The sequence below is a fragment of the Siniperca chuatsi genome, linkage group LG17 (assembly GCF_020085105.1).
Source record: "Siniperca chuatsi isolate FFG_IHB_CAS linkage group LG17, ASM2008510v1, whole genome shotgun sequence".
Lineage (NCBI taxonomy): Eukaryota > Metazoa > Chordata > Actinopteri > Centrarchiformes > Sinipercidae > Siniperca > Siniperca chuatsi.
Window position 1 is genome coordinate 11,989,201 of NC_058058.1, and position 25,730 is coordinate 12,014,930.

Below are 25,730 nucleotides of genomic sequence, written 5' to 3' on the forward strand. Positions count from 1 at the left end.
TTTGTTTCTTCCTGGCATTAGAGACAATGCAATCTCGGAACCCATCGGCTATGATCTTACGACGATTTAGCCTAAGGGGGTAACGGCCAATGCTGCGGGGCTCCAGGAGCAGCCAGCAGATATCTTCCTCTAGACTTCCTCTTCCGTGTGCCGGTCATTGTTTTCAGTCCGATTAGCAATCTTGGTACCCATCAGCTATCATCTGATGATGATTTGAATGTAGATTAATAAAAAAAAAAAGCTGATTCAGAGATTGATAAAAAGCTAAATTGTTGTCAGACAATAGCCGGTGGGTTCGGAGATTGCATTTCGGCCAATGCGTTCTGCCTCTTTTGCGCTCCACACGACCTGTATGCAACCAAAGCCCGCTCAGACATGACTGGTCAATACTACTCAGACTACAGACGGACTACAAATGGAAACCAGAACACCTTGGATACAAAAATCTTGTCCCTTGCCTACAGATTCTGCATTCATATGCAGATATCTGTTTATAGAGATTAGAGACCATGTAACTAATTTGACAGCTAGTCTGTACTTTGTGAATCCAGTTTCCTTGTTACTGTACTAATTCATTTTCAATTTAATCTAATACAGTGCCTTAGGTTTAGCTGTTCTTTATAGTATCTAATCTTTTTCTGATTTGTAATCACTATAATTGAATTTGTTGTTCAATATTGTTTTCACAGTTTCACAATTACTTCCAGTAAAAACCTCAAAGGCCAACTACTGTCTTCAACTTTTATTGGCGGTGTGTTTTGTTTTGTGTCGCTGCCCCAATGGGTGGGAATAAAAACCTGCAGACTGATAAGTCTCTGTATGACACATGGTTGAGAACCACTGATCTAGATCATCTATAATACCACGAATATTGGAAGGGACAGACACAAGATAAGACTCCAATGTTTTTGTTTGATTAGGAAATTAATTGATCAAAATGGCCTCAAACTATCTATTGTAAGTGGCAGCTGTGATAAAAGCTAGCTGAAATCTCTAAATAACTAGGAAAGGAGCGTCATTGCTTCCTTTTTATCTTTTTAAGCCTTGAAAACACAGGTCCACCAGATATTCCCATCCCATAACTGCTTTTCTTTTCTTTGGATTTGAAGTGAAAAACATGTCTATAAACTTACTTCTCACAAGCTCCACCTCTAGGAAGTCCATGTCCATATCCCCACACTCTGACTGGTCGTCTTCATAGGTGTTATACAGGTCGTAGCTGTCAATCGTTTCATTCTCTCCAATCAATTCCAGCTTGGGGGTGAGAAGTCCAGTCCTGCCATTGGCTGATGGTTGCAGGTTGGTGCGATCTGGACTCTCCTGGTGAGAGGACAGTGAGGGGATGTCATGCAAAACCAAAGTTTAGGGAGTTTTGTAAATTAAATTGAATTTTACAGTTGTACCTTTACCTGGACCAGCCTGTCATTTTGGGGCGAGTACTGCTGCTCCTCGATGCTGAAGAGATGTAACACCACAGAGACAGAGAAGAGGATGGCAGCGAAGAAGAACAGGATCTGCTCCTGGGACTTAAAGACTGCTCCAAGGAAGGTGTGTGTCCAGTCTAAACCTCCGAGAGCGTAGCCGACCGCACCACCAAGACCTGCACACATGGACAAACGGACAAGTGTACAAAAGAGACATAAGCAGAAAAGGAATGTGTCTGATCTCATTTTCTCTCTTAGTGCTAGTTCATGTCAAATTTGTGCCCGTTATTGGCAGGACCACAGAGTATATTTCTGTGCATTAAACCTTTTATTGCCATATTAACATCCTGTGAAAGTTATGTGTGTGTCAGATCTCAGCCGTACCTGCTGAGGCAGCGTGGATGTTGAGTGCCATGTCTTGTTCCTCTGTGTCTGCCACATCTAGCAGGTACGCTCTGATTGGTCCCTCTGTTGCGTCTGCACAAAAGTCCAACACCACCACCCCCAGCACAGTGAGAACAATTCCTATTGGTTGTTTACCCTTCTCGTCGCCCATGGACAGACCTAAAGGAGAAAGACATGGATGGACAATTTTTATTCTGAAATGTGTGTCTGTTGTTAGTATGCAACAAACAAACAGAAAGAGATGTGGATAAAATAAGGAAGACCACATGTGATAGATAAATTATTTATATATAATATACGTGATAGTAGGCATGGGAATTGTCCATGTTTTGAAAGGGTCTAAACATGTCTAGTGGTATCAAGCCATTTAGACAGTTTTTTATCTTTGTCCAGACTTAAGATATCTGTCTCTGACATTTCTGCCACCAGAAGGTAAAAAAATATGGTATATTTTTATATGGGTGTATCTGGCCTTTAAGTGGTCTAGGGACCAAATTAAATTTATTAATTTTATAATGTACATACGTCTTGATGTGTGTTTGACGCAATGATGGTAAAAAAAGAAGAAGGAGGAAACGGAATATAAGTTATAATAAAAGAACATGTACAAAAAGAATACATACATGTAAATCTTGACTATACAAATTAACATAATCACTCTCTACATCCACACACAAACATCTGCAGTTGTTATGCTGATATAACCCTGGTCAGAGCTGCACATGTGATCAATAGCTGGTTAGTGAGTTACAACAGCTGCACAACGCAAACACAAAGACATACAAACAAATGGGTCACTGCACATTTCCCACAATGCTTTGCATGATGTGTGTGACCTTGTGTGTCTCATTACATTTGTGACCCAGTCCTCCAATCGAGCTGCTCAGTGTGTGTTTTTGTCTGAGGGCCAGAGAGAGAAATTGTATGAATGTATGAAAACAACACAGAATGAGAAAGCTTTAGTAACCTGTGTGTGTGTGTGTGTGTGTGTGTGTGTGTGTGTGTGTGTGTGTGTGAGTGAGAGAGAGAGAGAAAAAGAGAGAGAGAGAGAGAGAGAGAGAGAGAGAGAGAGAGAGAGAGAGAGAGAGAGAGAGAGAGAGAGAGAGAGAGAGAGAGAGCAAGCGAGAGAGGGATATCACAGGTAGTGTGACGCAGCATGACTTTACAAAATGAAATCCATTAACGTCGGGGAAACAAATGTTCATAGAAGGAACAGCAGAGTGTGTGTGTGTGGGGGACAATGGAGCGGCACTACTCACTAGCCAGGCAGACAGGCAGGAAGTGAATTGTGATTGGTGGAAAGGGGGAAGCAAACAGGAAGCATTTCCCTGTGAACTGCCTGCTCCTGTGTTCCCATGTCAACACACACGCACACACACATATACAGGTTACTACAGTTTTCCCATGTCACCCTCTGTAGTTTACACACTTTCATATATATATATACATACAAACACACATAACCATGGAAACATACACTTTCTCTTTCTTATTCTCTCACACAGATATGGGTCACCAGTCTTTTCCCATGTCAACCCCACCGCTGGCAAGGTGCTCACTCACTCTCTCACACACACACACACACACACACACACACTCCCTGGTGCCCAAAAACGAGTGCCAACCTCTCTGCAGAAGAATGGAACAGAATAGAATTGAATAGAACTGAAAAGAATCTGCTGACAGAAATCAGTTCACACAGCTCTTGTTCTTGTTCTTGTTATTTATAACTCCTTTGACAATTCATTTCGTCTTTTCTATTTAGAGACATTTAAAAAGGCCCATTCGGCTATAGTTGTACTGTACATTTTTCACCCATTTGGTCCACATTTCAATATGAAATGTACACTCTATTATATTATGTGGGCAACAGTTGGAACTCAGAAGAGATGAGTATGGGATTTCAAGCTCGATAACGATAATTTCTTGTTGTTGTTGGCAATACTAAGACGTAACCGATCACATTACTCTTGCTGTTGCAAAAATGTGAAGAGGACAAAAACATTTTTTAGATTGATCAATATGTTTTCCCACTGTCAATATCATTTTTTAAATGTTTTTTATTAAAAGAGCTAAATGTTGTGTTTTGAAATGAAAGTAATAATGACCACTTTGACCAATATAACCAGTTTAAAAGGCACTAATCTCTTAAAACGGGAAGTCTGTGATCGGGTCTTAGGGAGTACTACTGCATGTGTGAAAAACATTGTATTAAGCCTTTTGTGGCTCCAGAGGGAGCTGTCAAATGTATAATTAACGGAAATCATATCATTTTAAAACACATGGTATCAAAAAACACATGGTATCGAAAAATATCAATATTTTTGACAACCTTATCTGTTTGTCACCATCTGTACATTCAATGATACGCTGATTACATAAACCTTACACTGCTGTCGTCTTTGTGTGTGTGTGTGTGTGTGTGTGTGTGTGTGTGTGTGTGTGTGTGTGTGTGTGTGTGTGTGTGTGTGTGTGTGTGTGTTTACACGTGTATAGGAAGACATGGTTAATGACATTACATCCGGAACTACACTGATACAGTTAGCCCAGAGATCAATATCTGTGTGGCATGAATGATCAATTTGTTTGATTGGATTGGATGAATATGTCCTTGGAGTGATATCTGGATGATGTAATAAGCTGAGTGTAACATCAGTCTCTGTACAAGGACACGACTCTCAGCGGGTAAAGCTTTCGGCAAATGATGCTCCACTGATTCTAGGAAGGAAGCTGTCCTGTTCTTTTATTTCCTCTGTGGCACAAGTGCATGCTGAGTAAAACCACATGTTCACATTGTCAGAGTTTGGGGTTCAATTCCTGCTGAGGCCGTGATAGTCTCAGGTGTTTTAGATAACAGCGTTCAGCAGATGTATTTTTAGGCCAACATATAAAACAACAAGGAAGGAAACACAGAGGTGACGTGTCAGATCATGAATTTGTATTTGCATTTAGTCTAGAGCTGCCTCACTTTTGCATGACTGTTTTGTTGTGGTTGCTTTTTGTTTCTGTTCGCTATAAAGCTATTTAATAAACTTCATGTAACTAACTGATGTTCCGCAGTATGCCAGAAGTGCCTTGGGACTTTTTTTCTTTTAATGTGGTCATGTCCATTGATCACAACGTTTTGGTCTTCTGTTCAAATAGGAGTATGAGAAATTTCTTGGCATTAAAAGAGTAATGGATCCAAAGCTATGTATTCTTGGTGTTAGCTCCTTGTCTGGTCAAAATGCTAAATTGCCAAAGTATCATTCATTATGCCGCACGCCTTTCGATCCTGCATGTTTGGCTTAATGTATATCCACCTACTTTACCAATGTGGTATGACACATTAGTGCCATTTTTTCCTTAAGAGAGGTTATCCAATGTAGTGCAAGAAACCGTAGCCCCTCAGCACGTATTTTGGTTGTGAGACTTGTTTTTTCTGTTTGTTTTGTATATATTTGTTCCTGCTGGGTGAGCAGTATAAGAAATTTGTGTATTTATAATTTGATTATATGTGTACGTTGCTCTCCTGACATGTTCTGTTGAAAGAGTGAAAAAAAAACACCTTCCTTTTTTTGAGGTGTACATTACTCAACATGCTTTTTACTATATTTTATTTTATTATTTTACTTGACTAACAAGATTTCAGCAGCTGATCAAGGGGCCAGAGAGCAAAAATAAACTGATGATTAATAGGATAACACGAAACTGTAAAGAAAATACTGTATATATTTGTTGTTGTTTTTTTAAAGCTTTACAAGCCCTGTTGGATTGTTTCCAACAGACATATTTAATGATTTGTTTAAGTGTGATTTATTACAGCAACTGTGATAAAGTGCAGCTGAGATTTAGCACTTCCCAGGACAGTACAAATCCAGAGAAGAAGCATCAATTAACAGTGATCTAAAAAAACAAAACAAAAAAAAACAAGAAGGAAACAGCCAGTAATGTAAAGACACACAGAAAGGTTATCTCTTTCACTCCCTGACACACTAAGTTCACACATTAAACACATTATATAAATACTGAATAACACACACTTACCTATCAGCGATCCATTCAGAAACAGTGCCACTCCTATCAGTGTTCCTATACAGAGAGCCAGGATGAACGGCCTCCTCCTGCCCCATCGCAGAGTGCAGCGGTCGCTGGCCGAGCCGATCAGAGGAGTGAATATGAGGCCGAGGACCGGACTGAGGAACCACGTCAAACTGTAGTACTGCTCTGGAAGACCTGCACACAGACAGACAGATATGAGTTATAGACAGATGTAGACAGAATGGATTGTAGGGATTTTCAGCCACATTGAGACAGATGCTGAAAGATAACCAATAAACAACTGAGATTTGACCATGAAGCTTTTCTGTCATCCACCAGGGGGTGCAAGTAACATCCTAGTTGTAGGAGTGAGAGACATCATTAAACTGCATATTTTTCAATTGGAATCAGCCTTTAAAAAATAATATATTTAAAAAAATAATGGTATGCATTTAATGTATGTATCAGCAAAACTGCAATCAAGTAAAACTGAAAAATAATTTTATTATTTTTTTGTTTATTTAATAGGGATATAGCTAAAAGCCGATTTTCATCTGCAGTCCCTGGGCAGTGGCCACCAGTGATTCGCAGGCTGACGTAGTAAAAGTAAAGTAAATGGTGATGTTAAGGATGACACTTATAGAATATTACTTAATCTATATATTCAAACTTCATAATAATCACTCTCTGGCTAATTGAACAGAATTGGCTGTGACAGGTTTAAATTTAGCTGACTGGTAAAGACACACTTTTATTAAAGTTATGTTAATAATATCGTGCTGTTATGATGTTAATTGGTACTTAATTTATAATCTGAGAAATCAACAATATTTTCAGTTAATATTTGCAGCTACATATGATAGCAATGTAGTCACAGTCACAAATGAAGTATATAACAACATAAATTGACCATTGTGTTTGTGTTGTGGCCTCAGTTACCTAAGAGTTTACTGGAGGCTGACTTTTTTCAACACTGTCTGTTAAAACCCACACAAAGGTAACCGTACACGACAGGAGGATTTATATCTGTGTGAACATTCACCCTGGATTATCACACAAAGGACTGCATCATGAACTTCTGCGTGCTGGTTAATGCAGAGAAAATGAACAGGAGTGTGGGGACTCCATCAATCAAGATCAAGTTTTTTGTTCTTTTGTGAGTAACAGACAACAGAAACATCACCAACAGAATATTGTAATTATGAGCTCATAAAATGGATGAAACAAATATATTTGTGCTGCTTCTTATGAAAAGCACAAAAGCTTAAAAGACTTGTTGTCATTTCCCTTTAATTTCTGACTACTGGTTCTTAAATTCATCCACTTGAAAGCAGGAGCTCATTGAAAGTAACTGAAAATGATGCTGGCTAATAGAAAATAAACAAATGATGAGAAAAGATCCTCTCTTTTTCTCTCCTCATGCCAAACCTTTGATGCCTTTGCTGAGGATTTTAAATTTAAAAGAATAGCTGTTTCCTGATTTAAATGGATTGGATTCGAACTGTTATGTACATGTGACTTTGTCACTGAGCACATATTTCAGTATTTTGTAAATTAACTTTCCACCGTCGGAAACCAGGTGAGGATTATAAACACACGCGTTGTATGACAGGGTCTCAAATTAGGATGGGTCAGTGGAAATAACTTTGCACCTTTAGCTAAACACACACACAGGATGCAGCAATATAATGGAAACACATACAGTTCAGTAGACATGCTTTGAATAGCTTTGAATAATATCAGACAACACCTTGCCAATGCATCACACAAACCTGTCACCAATTAAACCAGTTCTTAAATATCTCGTCATATAACCTCATAAAAGTGGCTGTTATTGCAGGAGACACACCATTTAATCACACACTCATACACACACGTACATTTACATTAGACATTAGTTCACCAATCACATACACATCGTCACACGTGACCTGAGATTGTAACTACAGTAAATGATTAACAACAGAAATGGATATATTTGTTAAATATATTGAAGAATGAAACATAGTTTTTTTTTTTCTATTATCACCTTACGATATGCGAATACTATACAACCCCAGAGTCTGAGGTTCACAAGTAATATAGGAAGACCCATTATGCATCGCTTTAGAAGAAGACCATGTTTTTGCAGTAAATTAGTAAAAAAACAACTAATTTCTGAGTCAGAATAAGGCCTGAAGAGAAAGACAGGGATTGAAATGCAAGACTATATACTAGATGAGATTTCAGAGATGATAACTGAAAGGAGAGACACATTTTTGTCACCATTTACCTTAATAAATGCCCTAATATTATTGGAATTCAAATCCTCTATTTATAATATTTGATCAAATTTAGAAATCAACCACTTTTAATGCACATTTACACTTATTTTTTCCCTAAAATGTTTTAAAACAGGACATTATGGAATATTTACTTATTTACTAACACAGTGCCCCAACATCAGCAGGTTCGCCTAATTTGAATGACAAAGGCAAGTGTCATCAGCCAATCAGGGTGCAATATTGTGGTTGTAGCTGTACGGAGTTACATCTGTTTTTTACACAGATGTAATTTAAGCAAGTGGGTGAGTGAAAGCTGAATCATACTCGTCTTTATCAAACCTCTGAACTCATAATTAAAATATTCCTCGCACTGAAAATAATGCTTCTGGCAATTCTATTGTTTGTTAATCACAAGAGCCTAATCTCACAGTGTGTTTACACTTTAACAAAATCAATCATCACATAATGAAATCAGTTATGACCGAGTCATCCCATGCATTATCAATGCCAAAATAAAATAACATTAGACTACGCCCTTGGACGCAGACCCATGATTTCACTGAGCTACTGAGTGGAAAAAGAGGAAGATCAGCTAAGTGAAGTCAGCTGAATCGCAAATAATTAAATCAGAACTTAATCATTGTCTCACTGTCAAACTGTCGCTTAAAGCCGCTCACAAAGAAAGAAGACAAATATATTAAGTGCCATTTGGCCGCCACACTATCCGTCCCATAAAGAGACAAGACAGACAGACACTGAAAATATCTACTGATGGAGTCTGTCCTACTCTTGATAATGTCTCTGCCTAGAGTTTGAAGGTACGCCAGCCAGAGTTGGCTCAAATAATGATCAATAGCTCTACTTAAACTTTGGGAAAGACATCTTTGAACTTTAAAAACTTTAGAGGTTAGTATAATTCAAACTAAGTGCTTGTAGGATTGTCGTACAGCGTCTGAAACATCACACGCGATAATTTAATAATAACTTTCCGAATCTTTTTTTTTTTTTTTTAAAAAACAGGGACAATGCACAATATATTTATTGCACCAGATATAGCTCAAAGCCAATTTGGGAAAGGGCTGCAGGTTGAGGCAGTAAAATATCCATTAACTGTCTAAAACACTTCCTGGCAGAAAAAACTATACATCCAGAACATAATGTAGTGCCAAGATTTGTTTTATTAAATCCTCAGCACTGGTGAAGGTGTATTTCTTTATCTCTTATATCAGAGCTGCTGCTGATCCCAGAACCAGGAATTATTCAAGGATAACCTCATTACTCAGAAACTGCACACAGACACACACAAAGGTATTTGAGAAGCGCAACTTCCCAAAAGTATCCCTTTAAGTGACTTCAAGTTAAAGCCATAATCCCCTCTTACTTTTGATTAAATCAAGATTAACCTCAAAGGAAGAGAGACAGTAGAGATGTGGAATTACTGCAGATCAATTTGAGGAAGATGCCACTGATATTTCATTCCTCAGAGAACAACAGAGATGGATAGATGGAAGAAAGATGGAGAGCAAGAGCGAGTTGATGGCAGCTAATTTGATTGAGAGTACATTAGGCTCTTATAAATTTAAAACGCACATTCATATTTCTCATCAATAACTGAGAGCCATGGTATCTAATGGTGTCTAAAATGTCCCCACCTCCTGCACAGATCCATTACCAGACCTTTATGTCAGTGAAGTTTCTGAATACAGTCTGAGGTAGGACTCAGCAGCATAAGAATTGACTAGTTCTTGGCCAACAGCACAGGAGACATAAAGCTCATTTGGTTGGTAAATTCAGGAAAATCTTGCATGACTCAACACATTCAGTGCCCTTGAGTGTGATGTTGATGGAGCTGGATTCTGGAAGGTTTGGTAAGGAGTTGTTTGTTTGCAAAATGCTGCGGTCATGTGAAAAACCTCCTTGCTGCAATCATGGTCATTTTCATGTTTTCACTGCTGTTGATGAATCACATGTTTCTCTACGGCAGGAATTATGGTCTGCAGACCTCTCGCAGTCTGTGACATAGAGCCAGAGAGTCAACAACATGATTTCCAATGATAAAATTGTGCTGCATCAATAAAAAAGGGCCAAGTAACAACACCAACTTCCAGATTAAGCTGGGTAATTTTGTTTCTGTCTAAACGATTGTCTAGTTGACCTGGTTGTGCAGACTATGTTAGTCAAAACAGTTTGGTGTGCCTGGGCTGAATGTAGCATTGACAAGCAGCAGCACTTCACACCTGCTGCCAAGTATTTTAACTTAAATGTTTGGATAAAAGTCTGCCAGGAATGCAGGTATATATGAAGTGTACTACAAGAGAAGAGTGCATGCCAGGCAATCAATCACAGGAAAACGTGGTTTTTGGAGGAAGTGGGCTTTTTTAAGATTATTTTCCCCACATTTTTGCCTTTATGTGTTAGTTGGCAGTAGAAAAAAGACAAGAAACATGGGGAGAGAGCAGTAAATGTCCCCAGCAGGAATTGAAGCAAGTATATTGCGAATACATGCATGTGTGCATCTTAGACCACTAGGCCACAAGGACGCTCCAGCATTGTGTTGCCTTTGTCTGACCGACCCTGACAGGGATAGATTGCTGCAGAGTTACGAGACTGAGACTAAGAGGAGTGTTTTTGGCTTGTTAGTGTATTTGTGAATGCAAAGTAAAGACCTTCATGCAAAACATAAGGATTGCAATGCCTTTCATTGTGATGTACCTGCAGGCAGTGGCAAGTTAGTTAGGTTTTATCTGATTATTCCTTGATTATTCGAATAATTGTTGTCTATAAAACGTGAGAAATTAATTGTTGCTTTTTTAATGTTTCCGGGGCCAGGTCATGTTTTCAAATTGCTCATTTTGTCCAAAACCCTAGGATATTCAGCTTTCTATCACATAAGACAAAGAAAAGTAGCAAATCCACACATTTAAGAAGCTAGAATCAGCAAATTGTGGGTACTTTTAATTGTGTATTGTGTGTTATATTATAGTTCATTAGTGTAATATTACACACACACCAAGTGTAAATCTGTACGGCCTTCTAGTAACTTTGAAGCTTCTTCTAGTGTATTCTAACCGATATACCACAGTGATTACAAACTCCACAACCAGTGATGTTTATTAAAGAGATCCCAAATACCATCACACTGACTTTGAACTATATTTAGGCTTCTGAGTGGCATTCCCTTTTAAACTACCGAATCACACCGGAGCGTCACATTGGTGCTTTGCCCTCGCTTCAAACTTTACAGGCCATGTTCCTCTCGACTGTCGACCTCTTGTGTTTCTCATGAGTGGGCCATAAACAGGGCTTGACCCCGGTCGCTGTGGTGACCAGGTCTTGGGAACCCCGTCACCACGGAGACTCCATCACCTTCACTTCCTGGCTCCTAATATGGCCGTGGCATTCACACAGGGTTTCCTGTTGTGGGGTTTGTTCAGACTAAGAAAAGCTTTGTTTCTCTCCATTTGTCTAACATTTATTTTTGCTGGCCCTTTCTGTCTTTCTCACACACACAAAGCTATACACACCAGACACTAGTATGCAGCCTGCAGACACACGTACAAAAAGGCACATACACAATACCTGTTAAAACAGTGGCACAGTCATAAAGCAGGATACAAAGCAGCAGATAGGAATCTGTCTGTCTGTACATTTGTCAACATCAAAACAGGAAAACAGTTTCTAGTAAACAGTTCCCTCCCAAACACACACACACACACACAAACGATACAGAAAAACACAGTCAACACTTAATAAAGACATGTCTCTGTTCCCACACACACACACAGACATACAGACTCACCTACCAAAATAAAAACACGCACACACAAACACACAGCTGAGTTCCCACACACTCTTAGTACTGTAGGTACAAACACACAAATACACAGGGAACAATACTGAGAGAACAGAAATGCAGGAAGTATTTCAGAAAGACAGAAAAAGAAATGAGTGGAGTAAGAGACAGGGAGGGAGGAAACAGAGAGAAGGAGTGTGAGAAAGGATTTAGATCAAAGAAATTCAAAAAGGGAGACGGCGAGAGAGAGGATAAGGTGAGAGACTGAGGAGGACAGAGAGGGAGCAAGCCGAAAGGATGGAGAGACAGACATTCATAGTTAGTGTTGTTGATTGTACATTTTTTCTTACCCACAATCAATCTGCTCCATCTATTATCAAAGCACTCATTTTACTATGCACATTTCCTCCACACACACACCCACACACACTAAATATGGAGGTCAATGTGTGACTGTGACAGTACAGACTGCCCATTCATCACCACTTCTGCGTAGACTTTGTGTGTTTCTCCACATCCGGCCTGCACTCAGAAATATACTGACAGTAAAACTTTGTTGTTCCAACTGTTTTCTAACCATTAAATTTTGGATTAGACACAGCTTGTTTGAACTGGGGGGGGAATCACTCAGATTGTGTTTCTGAAACACTTAGCAGGGAAAACAATGCATCCCTTAAGAACATTACTTGAGCTTATACTTGAACTATATTTACCTGCAGACTTTTCATTTTTTAGAATTATTTTAAACAAATGATGCCCACTGTTTGCTTCTTTAAAGAGAGGTTTGAGATCACTTGATATGACTACTTTGAGTTTCCTACCTAAGCTGCAACAGTCCTCTCATTGTTTTCAGGAAGTCCGGAACAAGGATTACTGTATGTCTGTTTTCACACTTGTACGATTTGTTTTGAAATTGTTTCCCGAAGCTACATAAAGCTGGGGGAAATAACATTTCCAAAGTTGTAGAAAGTGCCCTCTGTATTCTGCTGTACTGGTAATTATTTAGCCACTGAAAGCACATTAAAAAATAAATAAATATATACATCTAAACATGCTAAAAAATCTCATTTAAATATTGAGGTGCATGGCCAATCAGCTCACTTGACAGGAGAATACTTTATTCCCAAATTTAATCTTTAAGAGTGAAATTAAAAGTTTACATAAAAATGTATGGTTGCTTATTAGTGGCCAGTTGGAATGTATATACTTTATCTATTGATTAATAATTAAAGACAGCTATTGATTGATTAAGCAGGATTGATGATTAAGTGTTTAAGTGTGATTAAGGCTACAACAGATTTCCATCTGTTTTGACAGACGGAAGAAGTCAGAACCAGTTGAACTTCTTTATTGGACTGATGAACAATCCTGTTTAGCTGGTAAGGTGTGCTCTTATATTTATTTTGGCTAAAATGCTCAAATGTGGAGGAGACTATGATTAATGAAACATATACAGTGCACTCAGTGTTAGACTAATTAAACAATTATGACACAAAAACAAGAGTTTCGGTTTTTGAAGCTAATATTTTATCAAAGACTGTAGGCTTTAAAGACTAATGCTGGCAATATTCCATATTTTTCTTACTGTGAACAGATCCCATAAAAAGACCAAAACCAGCAATGAATTGATCTACTAACAAGTACTGTATGTGTATCCAAAGCCTTCTATAGCTTGTTCCTCTGGGCAATAGAGCTCCATTGTTGTCCTAAAAATATTAAAACACATGTATGAGTCACACCGTTGCATTGGGTGACAGTCATTTCTTAACTTGAACATGAGCACCTTATTTTGAGTCAATCCCGCACCTTCCTGTTGCCATTAATAAACTCACTTTTGCACTGAATGTGTATTAATCCACCGCTGAAAATAGTTCCCTACAAATGCAATTTACTCCTGCTTGAGTAACGTTTGCTAAAAAACTACAGTGCCAGCTGTTTTAGGAAACTGGGGCTGAGTGCCACAGACAGGGTGAGGAAGTCCGAGAGTGTTGAGAGACAGACTAACGCATTGTGGGTTTTAGTCTTTTCATGGGATTTCTTGCCAATAAGAAAAATACAGAATATTGCCAATCTTTTATCTTTTAATCCATTTTCTTCTTGATATGGTCTCCATACTGTACTGCTTCATCCAACATGTTGACTTTCAAAACATCTCAACCCACACTGTGGTCTATCTAGCAAAATGTCTGTCAGTGTGGAAACACCCTTTTGGACTTTTTCTGAAAACATATCAAGTTATATTTTGGGCAATTTTAATTACACAGTGAGTCCAAATTCACTTTTAAAAGCTGTAATCATGTGCCATGAGAAATGTATCTTTAATGTAACCCCTCCATTCCTAACTCTGAGTTTTCTACTTCACCTCTCATGACCATAACAATGTTGTGTTTCTATCCAGTAAACAAAACCCACCATCACTCTATCCTCACGTCTACACCTCTCCATCCCTCTCTTCGACCTCTCCTTCTCCCATCACTCCTCTCTCCAAGATCGTTCTAGCTCCTATAAACTCCAAACTGAAATCAAACAATCTGACTTTTTCTTAAAAAAAAACAACAAATATCGACCTCCTTCTCTCCTTCCTTCTTTCCCTTCACCTCTCTTTCTCTCTCTCTCTCTTTCTGTTCCCATCCCTCCCATTCTCCCATAAACACAAAACAATCCTTTCATATCCTGCGCTGGCGTGAGAAAACCACAAGAAAAATGACAAGCGTCCCTGAAAAGAGCCGGAGAAATGGTGTGAAAGTGAGAGTAGGGGCAGAGGTCGTGAAGGGAGAAAGTGGGCAGGAAGGAAGGAGGGTGACAGCGAGAGAATGAGAGACAGAGAGCACGAGGAAAGGAAAGGCGGAAGCAGGTGTTTTTGAATAAACAAAACATGTGAACTGAGTCAGGTGTAGCATTCAGAGAGGAGGAAAGAAAGGAAAGAAATGCGACAGATGGACTTTGGAAGCAGATTTTAAATATTAACATCAATATTTTATTATTGATAAGCATCTGGTTGTAGGTTTTTACGCCACACTAGCTGAAGGCTGCGGGACCATTTCTGTCTCTGCAGCTAACTAGATCACTTTTGGTATATACTTCAACTTAAAAAAGGGACAATCCGTTATCTAAAATGTATGCAAACATGTAGCTGTTAGAATTAATTGGTGTCTCAGACACCTGAACGAGGTATTGATTCTTCATAGGCTATGTCCAGAATGGTGTAACCATTTCCCAAGTAATTTTTAAGCAAACCTGCTAAACATTATCTAATTCCAGCTTCTCAATTGTGAGGATTTGCTGCTCTTTCTTTGTCTTGATAAGCTGAATATCTTTGGGGTTTGGGCTGTTGGTCAGACAAAGAAGTCTTTTGAAGATGTTACCTGATGGTCATTTTATTGATCAAATGATTAATTGATAAATCCAGAAAATAATAATAACATTGACTTATATTGAACCCATACAGAGAGTTCTTTTGTTTTTATTTTTCTGCCTAGTTAAAATCAATTTATACATTTATTTCTGATGATCTGTGTAAAAACAAAAACTGTGATTCAAAGTTGTAAAACAATAAAACTTTCATGGAGGGGACCAAACATTTTATAGGCACTGTAAATGTTGGGCTAACAGCTTTCTACCTAGCACAGAATATCCTGCAGATATTTGTGAAACCTAGTGACCCAAACACTGCTGAGATAATAGCAAATAAAAAAAAATTAAAAAAAAAAAAAAAGGTACAGGCTTGTGCTACCTGCTTAGATAGCTTCAACTTTGATGCTCTAAAGGAGTGTAAGGAAGGGGCAGAGAAAGAAAGAGAGACAGTAGGAGAGAAAGGAGTGAGTCATTGTACTTCCCAGCAGCAAGAGATGGTGAGAACATCACACACACACACACACACACACACACACACTGCAAATGCAGACACTTGGTATAGAAGCTGCATAACCATCATCAATTAACAAAGTGACAAGTAGAGTGAAATACTGAGTGATATATGGATGTGTGTGGCTCAGCTGATAACAACAAACTGCTAATCAAATCATTGCAGAAAGGAGAATAGTAGCAGGCAAAAAAATATCTCAAGAAAATTGTACCTGAAATACTGTAAGAGAATGAGTGTAGCTTCAAGCAGCTTTTTTTAATTTTTTTTATTTTTTAAACATACGTTTGGAAATAAGAACTGAACTCAGCTCCAATTATGGCTTTTCCTTAACTGATGGTATTTGTTATAATTGTTCTATATTTTGGATATTATTTCCATTTATTTCTTAAGTTTACTGTAAAGCTCTTTGTAACTTTGTTTTGAAAGGTACCATATAAATAGTTGTTATTATTATTATTATTATTATTATTATGTGTGTGGAACCTCACAGATTGTATATGTCATTCTTTAGAGGACACGGAGGATGAGCTTCACTTTGCACACGCACACACACATGCACACACGCACACACACTCAACCCTGCTTTAGATTGAGTGGTTTTAGAGTTGTCCATTCAGTTCATTTAACACAAAACAGGGCGATTGTTATCCACTAAATCCACTAAACTGTGTGAGTGCATCTGTGCATAGGGGTAAAAAAAAAACAAAAAAAAAAAACACCAACCATCCTCTCTGCGTAAAAGGTGGCATTAAAATTGCATCAAGCCTGCATGTATGCGCACACACACACACACACACACACAGCTGCTTCCAGTCAGCAGTTATGTAACACCACTGCAGTAAACTGTCTACCTCCTACTGAGAGAGACGCAGACAGAAGGAGAGACAGAAATTTTAAGTGTGAAATCTGGTGAATGCCGATTTACAAATGTCCGAATGTACTTATTCAGTTCTCTTTCAGTGCCTCTACCATCTGCCGATTACATTAACATGCGACCATATGTGACTGACAGGAGGGAGGCGGGCCTCTGACTGCGACTGACCTATCACACACAGGAAGCTCCAACCAGTATCACTGTCCTTTCGCTTCCAAAGAAGCAATCAATAAAGCCAATTAGTCAGTAATCTTATGTAACCACAAATAGAGCAAATTCTCTTTATAATGGTGCGTTCAGCTGTCAATTCAAAATGTTTGTTTGGTTATAGCCGAGGTTACAACTAAGCATGCTGGCATAAATGTACCAGGTTAATGATAAAAACATCCACTTCCATTTCTCTGTCATACTGTGTGTAAATGATTGCAACAACATAAAGTGATGTTTTCATTAGTCCAGTGTCCACCCAGAATGAAAACACCAATATATTATCTGGTCACATGATAATCTTCAAATTTTTGGAGTTGAATAAGAGAGACTGAATGCAGTTTGAAACAAGGGAGGACCAGAGGGTGCTGAGAAATGTTCTGATATATTCTGTGTTTGGATTTATGGGATTCACTTGTGGTTTGTTTTTCAGAGAAAAGAAGTCTGCATCATTAGCTTTGCTACTACTTGCAAAATCAGTGACATCAATTCTCAAAAACTTATTAATGCTAGCACACCTTTTTATTTCCAACATGTCATGTCTTACCTGTTTTATTGTTATTATCTTATATTATTGTTGGGTATTTTAATCCATTTTATTTTTGTATTATTTTAATTGACCGATTTTATTTTCCTCAGTCCTGAAATGTTTTAATCCTGGTTGAACCATGTAAAGCACTTTGTAACTTTGTTTTAATAAGTGCTGTATAAATAAAGTTTATTAATATTACTGTTCTACCTACCTTTTCAAAAAGGTACACTGTTGCAACCTAAACAGAAATTCTGTTTAAAATTCAAATAAAACAGGTAAGGAAGTGAAAAGTGCAGCTAATCTTTACATTTACAGTTATGTCATTTTTAAAAAGTCTCTCTGTTTATTTGAGTACATAGTACCTGCATAAGAACAAATAATGTTTAAATAATGAGGGTAATAACAGACACTACCTTCAATTTGTTAGGCTATAGCTAATTTACTGTAGCACTGTTGTTCCTTTGGCAGTATTTTTTCACGAGTAGGAGGTTCGAAGTTAGTCAGAAAAACATACTTGATATTGGTCACTTTGTTTTCCACCCCAAACGCACCTTACAAGTTGCAGTTTTAAAGAAAATATATAGGGTCTTATTTCATTTGTATTTATTTCAAAAATCACACAACCACAAGGAGACCACGATAAATTCCTGGAGTGTGGGCAAAGCAGTGTGACCTTTAACACTTTCCTGGCAAAAGATATATATTTCTGACAGTTAACAAGCAAACACGGAGCACTACTGTAGTCAGGGCCCCAAAACTGACTGGCTAAAATCCGACACAGCCCACTACTTTACTTTTCTCTAAGCAAATAGATCTTTTGCACTTAAATTACTGCCACCGTCATCATTTCAGCTGGATATATGACTGTACACGATTAGTCTGTCAGTATCCATCCATCCATTCTTTCAGTTATATTAGTGTGAAAGCCAACAAACTTCAATGAGAGAGAGCAGATGTTTTTCTACTCTCTTTCTTAAAACACACACACATAAAATAACCCTGAGGGCAGCCATTACTGCTTCTCTCACTGGCTGCTATTAGGTCCATTGTGTGTGTTCGTGTGTGTAAATGTCGTGCTGTCACGATTTATAGATTTTCTAGCCAGTTTGACTGAGTAGTGTACTGCAGTCCTGTATTCTATGAAAAATGTGATGTCAAGTACTTACATGGAAACAGTAATTATTCATATACAGTGTATTTTTTTATAGACAGTATTTTTAGAGATTCTTCGTGCTCATAACTATATTTTTTGCACAATATTTTTGGACTATTATTGTAAACATTTGGTATATATTAAAGTTTTTTAACGTAAATTTCCTTGCTCTCATTTAACAGTCTGAGGATCAGGGTGTGTTTATGATTTATCATTTCATAATGTGTGTGCTGTGAAACTGTCAGAGTGCTGATGGATGCTGCTGAAGGAGGATAATTATTTGATTCAGCTGTAGCTCTATGTCCCATTAGCTTCGTGCTGAGATCACTGTGGAGCTCTGAGGTTACCAGCTATGATGTTTCTGGGCAAGCTGTAGGTGAAGTGTTAATGCTGTGTGGGTGTAGTGTTTACATCTGATCCACTTCCATATTGGGTCTTCTGGAGGCCACGTAAATCTTAATAAATAAAACATAAATAATAAAATAATAAAACATCTGCAATGGGAGCTTGATAGCCCAAATGACCAACCTGCACACTCGCAGGTCTTTACACAGATAAACATATGACTTATTACAACAACACATCAATTTAAACATCAATTTACAGAAGATATTTGATTACAACTTTGATTATTAACCATTTTAATAATTTAACAATTTCTGACTTCACAATTGCTAAAATTAACATTATTTCATGTTTATTTGAATACGGCACATATTTACACGTAAAATATTCAACCAAATAATCTTATAGAAGACATAATTTAAAGCGAATGTATGGATTGTTTTGTGGTTTAAATGTGAGTCATAAAGTAAAGTTTGTTTTGTTTTTGTGCTTATAAATTTAACTTTTCATTTGTAAGAAGAGGAATGTGATATTTCTTCTCCCAAAAGTTACATAGTCTCACTTTGAATGTTTGTCCCCAAATTAGCTTTTTATGTGTTTTGTTTCATATGAGTACAGACAGGCAGGACGTCTTCAGATCTAAGTTTTAAATATTTTATGATATTCTATGATTTTATATTTTTACTCATAACTCAACTTATTTTAAAAAGATTTCATCTTGTGTACTTGTTTTTCACTCTTTTTTACTTATTTATAAGATATGCTTATGTGCTTCGTATTTTATCCTGTGTTTCCGTCTGCTGCACAACCAATTGCCCGCTAGTGACAAATAGAGCAAATTATTAAATTATTAAACTACTGATTTATCAAGACAATAATAAAACATTTTAATGAAAGTAATGGTTAGTCGCAGCCCCCGTTTAAAGAATTTGCTTTCCCTGATGTTTCTTTGTCCCTCGTCATCACCTGAGAGCTCGTGGTGGTTTGTTTTTGATGACTTCACCTCTCTGGAGGGGGAGGGGGAGGGGGAGGGAAGGGAGCAATGTGCTGACAAACACATGCACACACACACACACTCTCAGTTCTAAATTCCTCACATATCCTACACTAATAGCACACACATACCTAGCTTATCGCCTTTTGCATGGTAAAACATGCACACCCACATGAACGCACATAATATGGCTTTGTCTTAAAAACTAAAGTGTTTGCTGACTCTGCATTTACTTAACATCACAAACACACATGAATGTAACCTGTACCACAGTTCTGATTATGGTAGAACCCTCTAAAACGACCCCCTCATCGTCCACAGACCACAGTTTGGGAACCCCTGGCATCAATCGGCACATGCTAGTGTTGCTGTTAGACTTGTCTGTCACACCAATAACCCTGCCCTGCAAGGCCGGTGATATTGGCAAATAAACCTCTCAAAAACCCCTTTGTGCCTCTCTGTGTGTGTACAGTGATAACATTAATAAATGAACAAAGTTACTGCAGCGATTATATAAAGAGCTCTGAATAGGTAGGCTTTAAATAACCGACTAGACTGGTGTGTTTGTCTCTCACTCTCTCTCTCTCTGCGGAGACACAGGCAGAAGTGTAAAAAGATAAGGAGGACTGAAGATTGTGGTTAAACGGTCTCGCAGGCTGGCAAGAATACAGTTCACACTGTCAGTGGCTCCTATTTCTCACTTTTCTCTCTTATCTCTATATTAATGTTTTTTTCTGCCTCTTGATAAATGCTTGTGTCCTCTAGCTACCTCAGACATTCACACTCTGTCCTCCATTTACTGTCCCAGGAAAGACTGGGTCAGATTATGGTGATTAGTCACCTTGTGACATCAAGCCAGTCTTTTATATAACCCTGTATTACTCTGTCTGCAAGGCCATCTGCTAGATTAGACCAGCTAACATGATAGGATCACTCAGTGGATTAGGTTGCCTGGCATACTAGCATAAACAATGCGACATCAAGCTGATTTGCTGTACAATAAATAGCATGCAACATGTAGCATGCTGCATAAATTAGCATGTAGCTAAAAACTGTATAGTGAGAAAGTCAACAGAGTCATTGATATTAGATTAAAATGACAATTTAGCATGTAAAAGTAGCTATAGCATTACACAAATAACAACCAGATGGCATTTTGCATTATACTGAATCACGCATTCTGGGCTTGTATTTTGAAAGCCTCAGGTGCTGCCAGCAGAATGCCTCTGGTCCTCTGTGCTGCATGCTAACATGCTACCTTCTAGTGACCATGATACATGAATAAAGGACATGGACAAGGACCTGAAAAAGCTCCTGCTGTGTTTCTGGTGGATCAAATACATGACAGGCACTTTTGTTAACTTCAGGATTTCCTGCAGTGTTTTATAGCAGAGTTGGGCCACCTTGCCTGAAATTAAGACCACCTCTGCTAACATCATAAAAAAGTAGTAATACACTTTTATTAAATAAAATATTTGCATTCAGGATAAGGGTTAGGCAAGGTGCTATTTCACACATCAAAAGCCATGTTTTTAGTTAGTGGGACTATTGTTTAGACATTCATCTACTATATTGATCACGAGACAAGATGCATCAAGATCCGGGTGATCATTCAGTCCTGACACGCAAATATTGGTGTGTCAAACCAGTTTAGCCAGAGAAAAATCAAATAAAGTAAAGGTCAAGACAATAATACAGTGAGCAGAGGCTTTCAGCCACAGAACCTGAATGAATAAAAGGACATTTCCTGTTGGATTGCAGTAATCTCCTTTAGTAAACCAAGAAGGCCTCCAAAGAAGGATGACAATGTTGCAGAGCTAGCAGTTCTGGACTGTTTTGGTTACCACACTGGTGGCATAGCTACTGCTACGTGCACAGCTAGCAAAAAATAAACAGATTAAGAATAAACAAGACAAATGGTGAAAACCTTCACCTTCAGACTGTGTTGTCCTGATACCCAACCAGACTTACATGGTTAGAGGCGAGCAAGCAACTGAGTGATATTTTGGAGATCTGCACTCTCTAGCAAGGGTAAACTAATACAGCAAGCTTTTGTCAAATAAAATCACCCATGTCTCATCAAATTCCTTAAAGCAGAATCTCTGGCTTCACTCTTAATGTGACCTGCACTGAAAAAAAATGTCCACCTTATCAAGTAATTTTTGTCTATTATTGATCCCTAAAAGTCTTTTTTATTCAAACAAGTGAAAGAAACTGCCCGTTCCATAAATTATTTTCAACCTGTTTCTAAAAGAAATCAACTTGTTACAAGGATTTTGTAGAATGAGTGCGAGTATCCTGATAGAAAAACAAATTGCTGCACTAGAATCTAGAAAAATGTCAACAAAGCTATCGAAACAAGTTAATTTGTATCTCATCACACTAGCAGTTTTTTCATGTTTTAAGAAAATAAGACTTTTAGGATGCAATAGTAGACAATAGTAATAATAGTAGTAGTAGTAGTAGTAGTAGTAGTAGTAGTAGTAGTGGGGGAGGAGGAGGAGGAGGAGGAGGACCCTTCACCTCCCTCTTTGTCACCTAACCCTAATTTTTGCTATTATAAAATCAAAGTTAAATGTGTTAATTCATCTTATTCTGAAGTACTTCCTGGTGCAGGTATTTGACCCATACCGGGCTTTTGTGTCCCATCAGATCCCTAATCTGTGACTAGTGAATGTCCTAAACTGTAACCTTTATTATAGATGATTCCACTGTTCCAGCTGTTTATATGGAGCTGCTGCAACTGAACATGAATGTATTAGACGAAAATAAAAAATTTTCGCCTCTGATTTGTCTCCAGTGAGTGTCATGATGCATCCTCTGTGTCACCTTGAGCTCAGTTCTGAGAAAGCTTGTTGTTGCACTCATCTTCTCCTCGTTGTTCCATTCTCTCTCTCCCTCCTTTTCCTCCTCCCTCTTTTTTCACTCTGTCCTATCACTCCTAAATCTCTCTCTCATCATTGACTCAAACTCTCTCTCACTCTTATAAGTCATTAGGTGATGCCGTTACTCAGGACAACTTTCAAAAAGGGCAGTAGAAAAATATATCTGGAGGAGAGGCAGAATAAATCAAAGCCACTGCACAAGAAGTAAAATCTTTACAAATATGCCCCTGAGCTGCCCATGTGGCAGCTTAAGCTGGGAAAAGACCTTAAAGGCCCTAAAAAATATTTTCTCAATCTGCTTGTTATTATGAGTGACTGGTTCCTACATGAAAACCCTATTTTCTGCCAAAGTTAGATCAGCTTTGATTATTTTACATGACAGATTTCTGTATTTCTTTGTTTTTCCCTTCTGTGCCTGTCTCACTGGTTTGAAGTGGGCGGTACTTTGTTGGAAAAAGGTGATGTGACTGGTTCAACGGTCTTTATGTATGTCTCTGCCTTCAGGGAAAAAGCCTAGTATGAGTGACTGCTGCCAGGAGCTCAGAGACAGAACAGAAAAGGAGCTCTGCATGCTCTCCACACAAGCCCTTGTAAGGTAGAAGTTTCTTATTCTTTCTCTGGGTTGTGTAAATATGGGCTCCTTGACCAAACTGTGTCCGCTGCACACACATACACTGACACATACACTCTCTTTCTCTGACCCCAGTGTTGTGTGGGTTACACACACAATGGTTTCACTCAGGGCGAGCCAGCCAGCCGGCTTACCAACTATCCAGCTAATTCCAGTAGCTACAGTCAGTCTCCAGCCTGCATGGAGCATTAACCACATGGAGGGGGGTTGATATTTGTTATCCCAAAACTTGGACCTCTGCCCACAGAGTTCGAGGGGGTTTGTTCTCAGTGTGCCTGTTTGTTTGTCTGTTAGCAGGCTAAACCCATAAATTAATCTGCACATAACCAGGCTTTGTGGTCATGACTGGGTAAAGAGGTGGAAATGCAGTGGGTGTGGCTTCACATTTGAGGATATATAACTTCTAAAGAGATTCACTTGACAAAATCCAATCCAGTGAGCTGATCGTGGATATCTTACAAGAACTGGAAAGTGGCACAAAGTCATTCCAAAGAAAGTTGCTCAGGACAGGAAGTAAAATCTTTTGAAAATTCCACGGGGAACAGACCTTGAGGATACCTTAAACCTGCTCTAATCAATATTTTTATATTAACAATGGATCAAATAACCAAGTCGCTCGTAGTGATGAACCCACAAACAATTAGCAGGTTCTGCACTTCCCCTGAGCTCTACGGGTCTATTGTTGTTTTGGTTCCACATGCCTGCAATTTTACTGTTTTGGTTCACTCTTAGTGTTCTCATCAACCTTGTATCCAGCCGCAGCAGGAAGCTGTTTTTTAGCAAAAAAGCTCTGATAAATCGACTGTACACTACGTACCTCACCACCACATGGCAGACAGACAAAGTTAGCAACTAGCTGGTGAACATGGAGAATTTAGCTTCTAAAGAGCCACATATTTATCTCAGGAATTGGTCAGGAGGACCAAAGAAGAAACTAAAAGGAGAGAGGTAACTGGACTTACATTCCTCAGGTGGCCAGAAACACAACGTCTAATTAATGATAACGTTGCTCGGTATCTGCTGGATGTGTAAATAAGCAAGTGTTGTCCAACAAGCTCGGCATATCAACTTAAAAGGTGATAATATGTCAATGTTCTGTTGTTCCCCAGCCTTAAGTGGTAATATATATATATATATATATATATATATATATATATATATATATATATATATATATATATATATATATATATATATATCTATCTATATCTATATCTATCTATATCTATCTATCTATATATATATATATATATATATATATATATATATATATTTTTTTTTTTTTTTATTTATTTATTTATTTATTTTTTTTTTAATTATTGCTGCTTTCAGGTCTCTTCGCAGAACAAATGTGGTGCTGACTGACCTATTAGTGCTGTGATATTCATGCTTAACAATGGCTGCAATTGGCAAAGTCACGTAAATGTGTGAATATCTCCGAATATACAACACATTAGTATGGAATTATTGCACTGTTGTGTCTTGACAGCTACATTGTGTTTGTGGAGGTCTGCGCTCCACTGAGTGCAATGTATTTTGTGTTAATTTGGATGAAAGGCAATCCTCTCCACCTATGATCAGCATAAAAGGTCAGATTGAACAGCAGTCAATTAGCCTGACATGAATAGACCAACATGGCTGGATTAACTCTCCATGTCAGTGATGAATCACAGCTAGACACCAAAGTCACCGCTCTGTCTGCTTTAGTTTTATTTATTTCAGTGGACTAATCTGTAGCAGTTGTACCTCCCAGTAGTTCCAGGATCTACTAAGAGGGGCTCAGACACATCCTGATCTAAAAAAAAAAAAACCCCAATAAAACAGGTTAGGGCAGCTAAATTAGGGCTAATAATAGGGCAAAAAACATACTACATATTAGACAATGCATTTAGAGCATAGCACCCCTCTGCATAAAGCTGAAATCTTTTTAACTTCAGTATCGTCCTTTTGAAATAACAGAAAATTGGAAGCGAGTGTTTCAAAGCCTGCTTCCCTGTGGCGGCTCAGGAGTCACGGTGGCCACAGAGCGACCTGTCACTCATGTCGCTTTGGTTATGTAAGCTAGGAGATCAGACTACGCCACTCAGAGATTTGGAGAGAAAAGGAAGCACGAGAGAGGGAGGGGGTTGCATGGGAAGTGACTTTGAATTATAAACAAGGTTACGGCTGTTTCAGCCTTTTATCCCTCCCCTCTCTTTCTCACTCTCATGTTCTTCTTCCTTCCCTCCTCTCCTCCTTTTCACTCTTCACACCCTCTCCGTCTCCCCTAAGGGCTCCAGACGAAATTGGACTTGGCAAATTCGCAAAGGCTGTCAAAGACGACGCTGGGTGCAAATGA

General features: G+C 38.3%; 1 protein-coding gene across 3 annotated transcripts in view; it reads right to left on the reverse strand.

Annotated features, from left to right (window-relative positions):
- The window catches only part of LOC122864940 (solute carrier family 45 member 4), a 56,157-nt gene that overhangs the window by 10,451 nt on the left and 19,976 nt on the right, over positions 1-25,730 (reverse strand). For 2 of the 3 annotated variants that reach the window (XM_044172738.1, XM_044172739.1), the window contains exons 4-7: positions 5,856-6,044; positions 1,809-1,988; positions 1,410-1,600; positions 1,134-1,320 (exon numbers count right to left, since the gene is read on the reverse strand). In XM_044172738.1, coding sequence (XP_044028673.1) covers positions 1,134-1,320; positions 1,410-1,600; positions 1,809-1,988; positions 5,856-6,044 — 747 coding nt within the window. Of the gene's footprint in view, positions 1-1,133; positions 1,321-1,409; positions 1,601-1,808; positions 1,989-2,682; positions 2,730-5,855; positions 6,045-25,730 lie in introns of all 3 variants that reach the window. The other variant, XM_044172740.1, reaches the window with a different exon arrangement.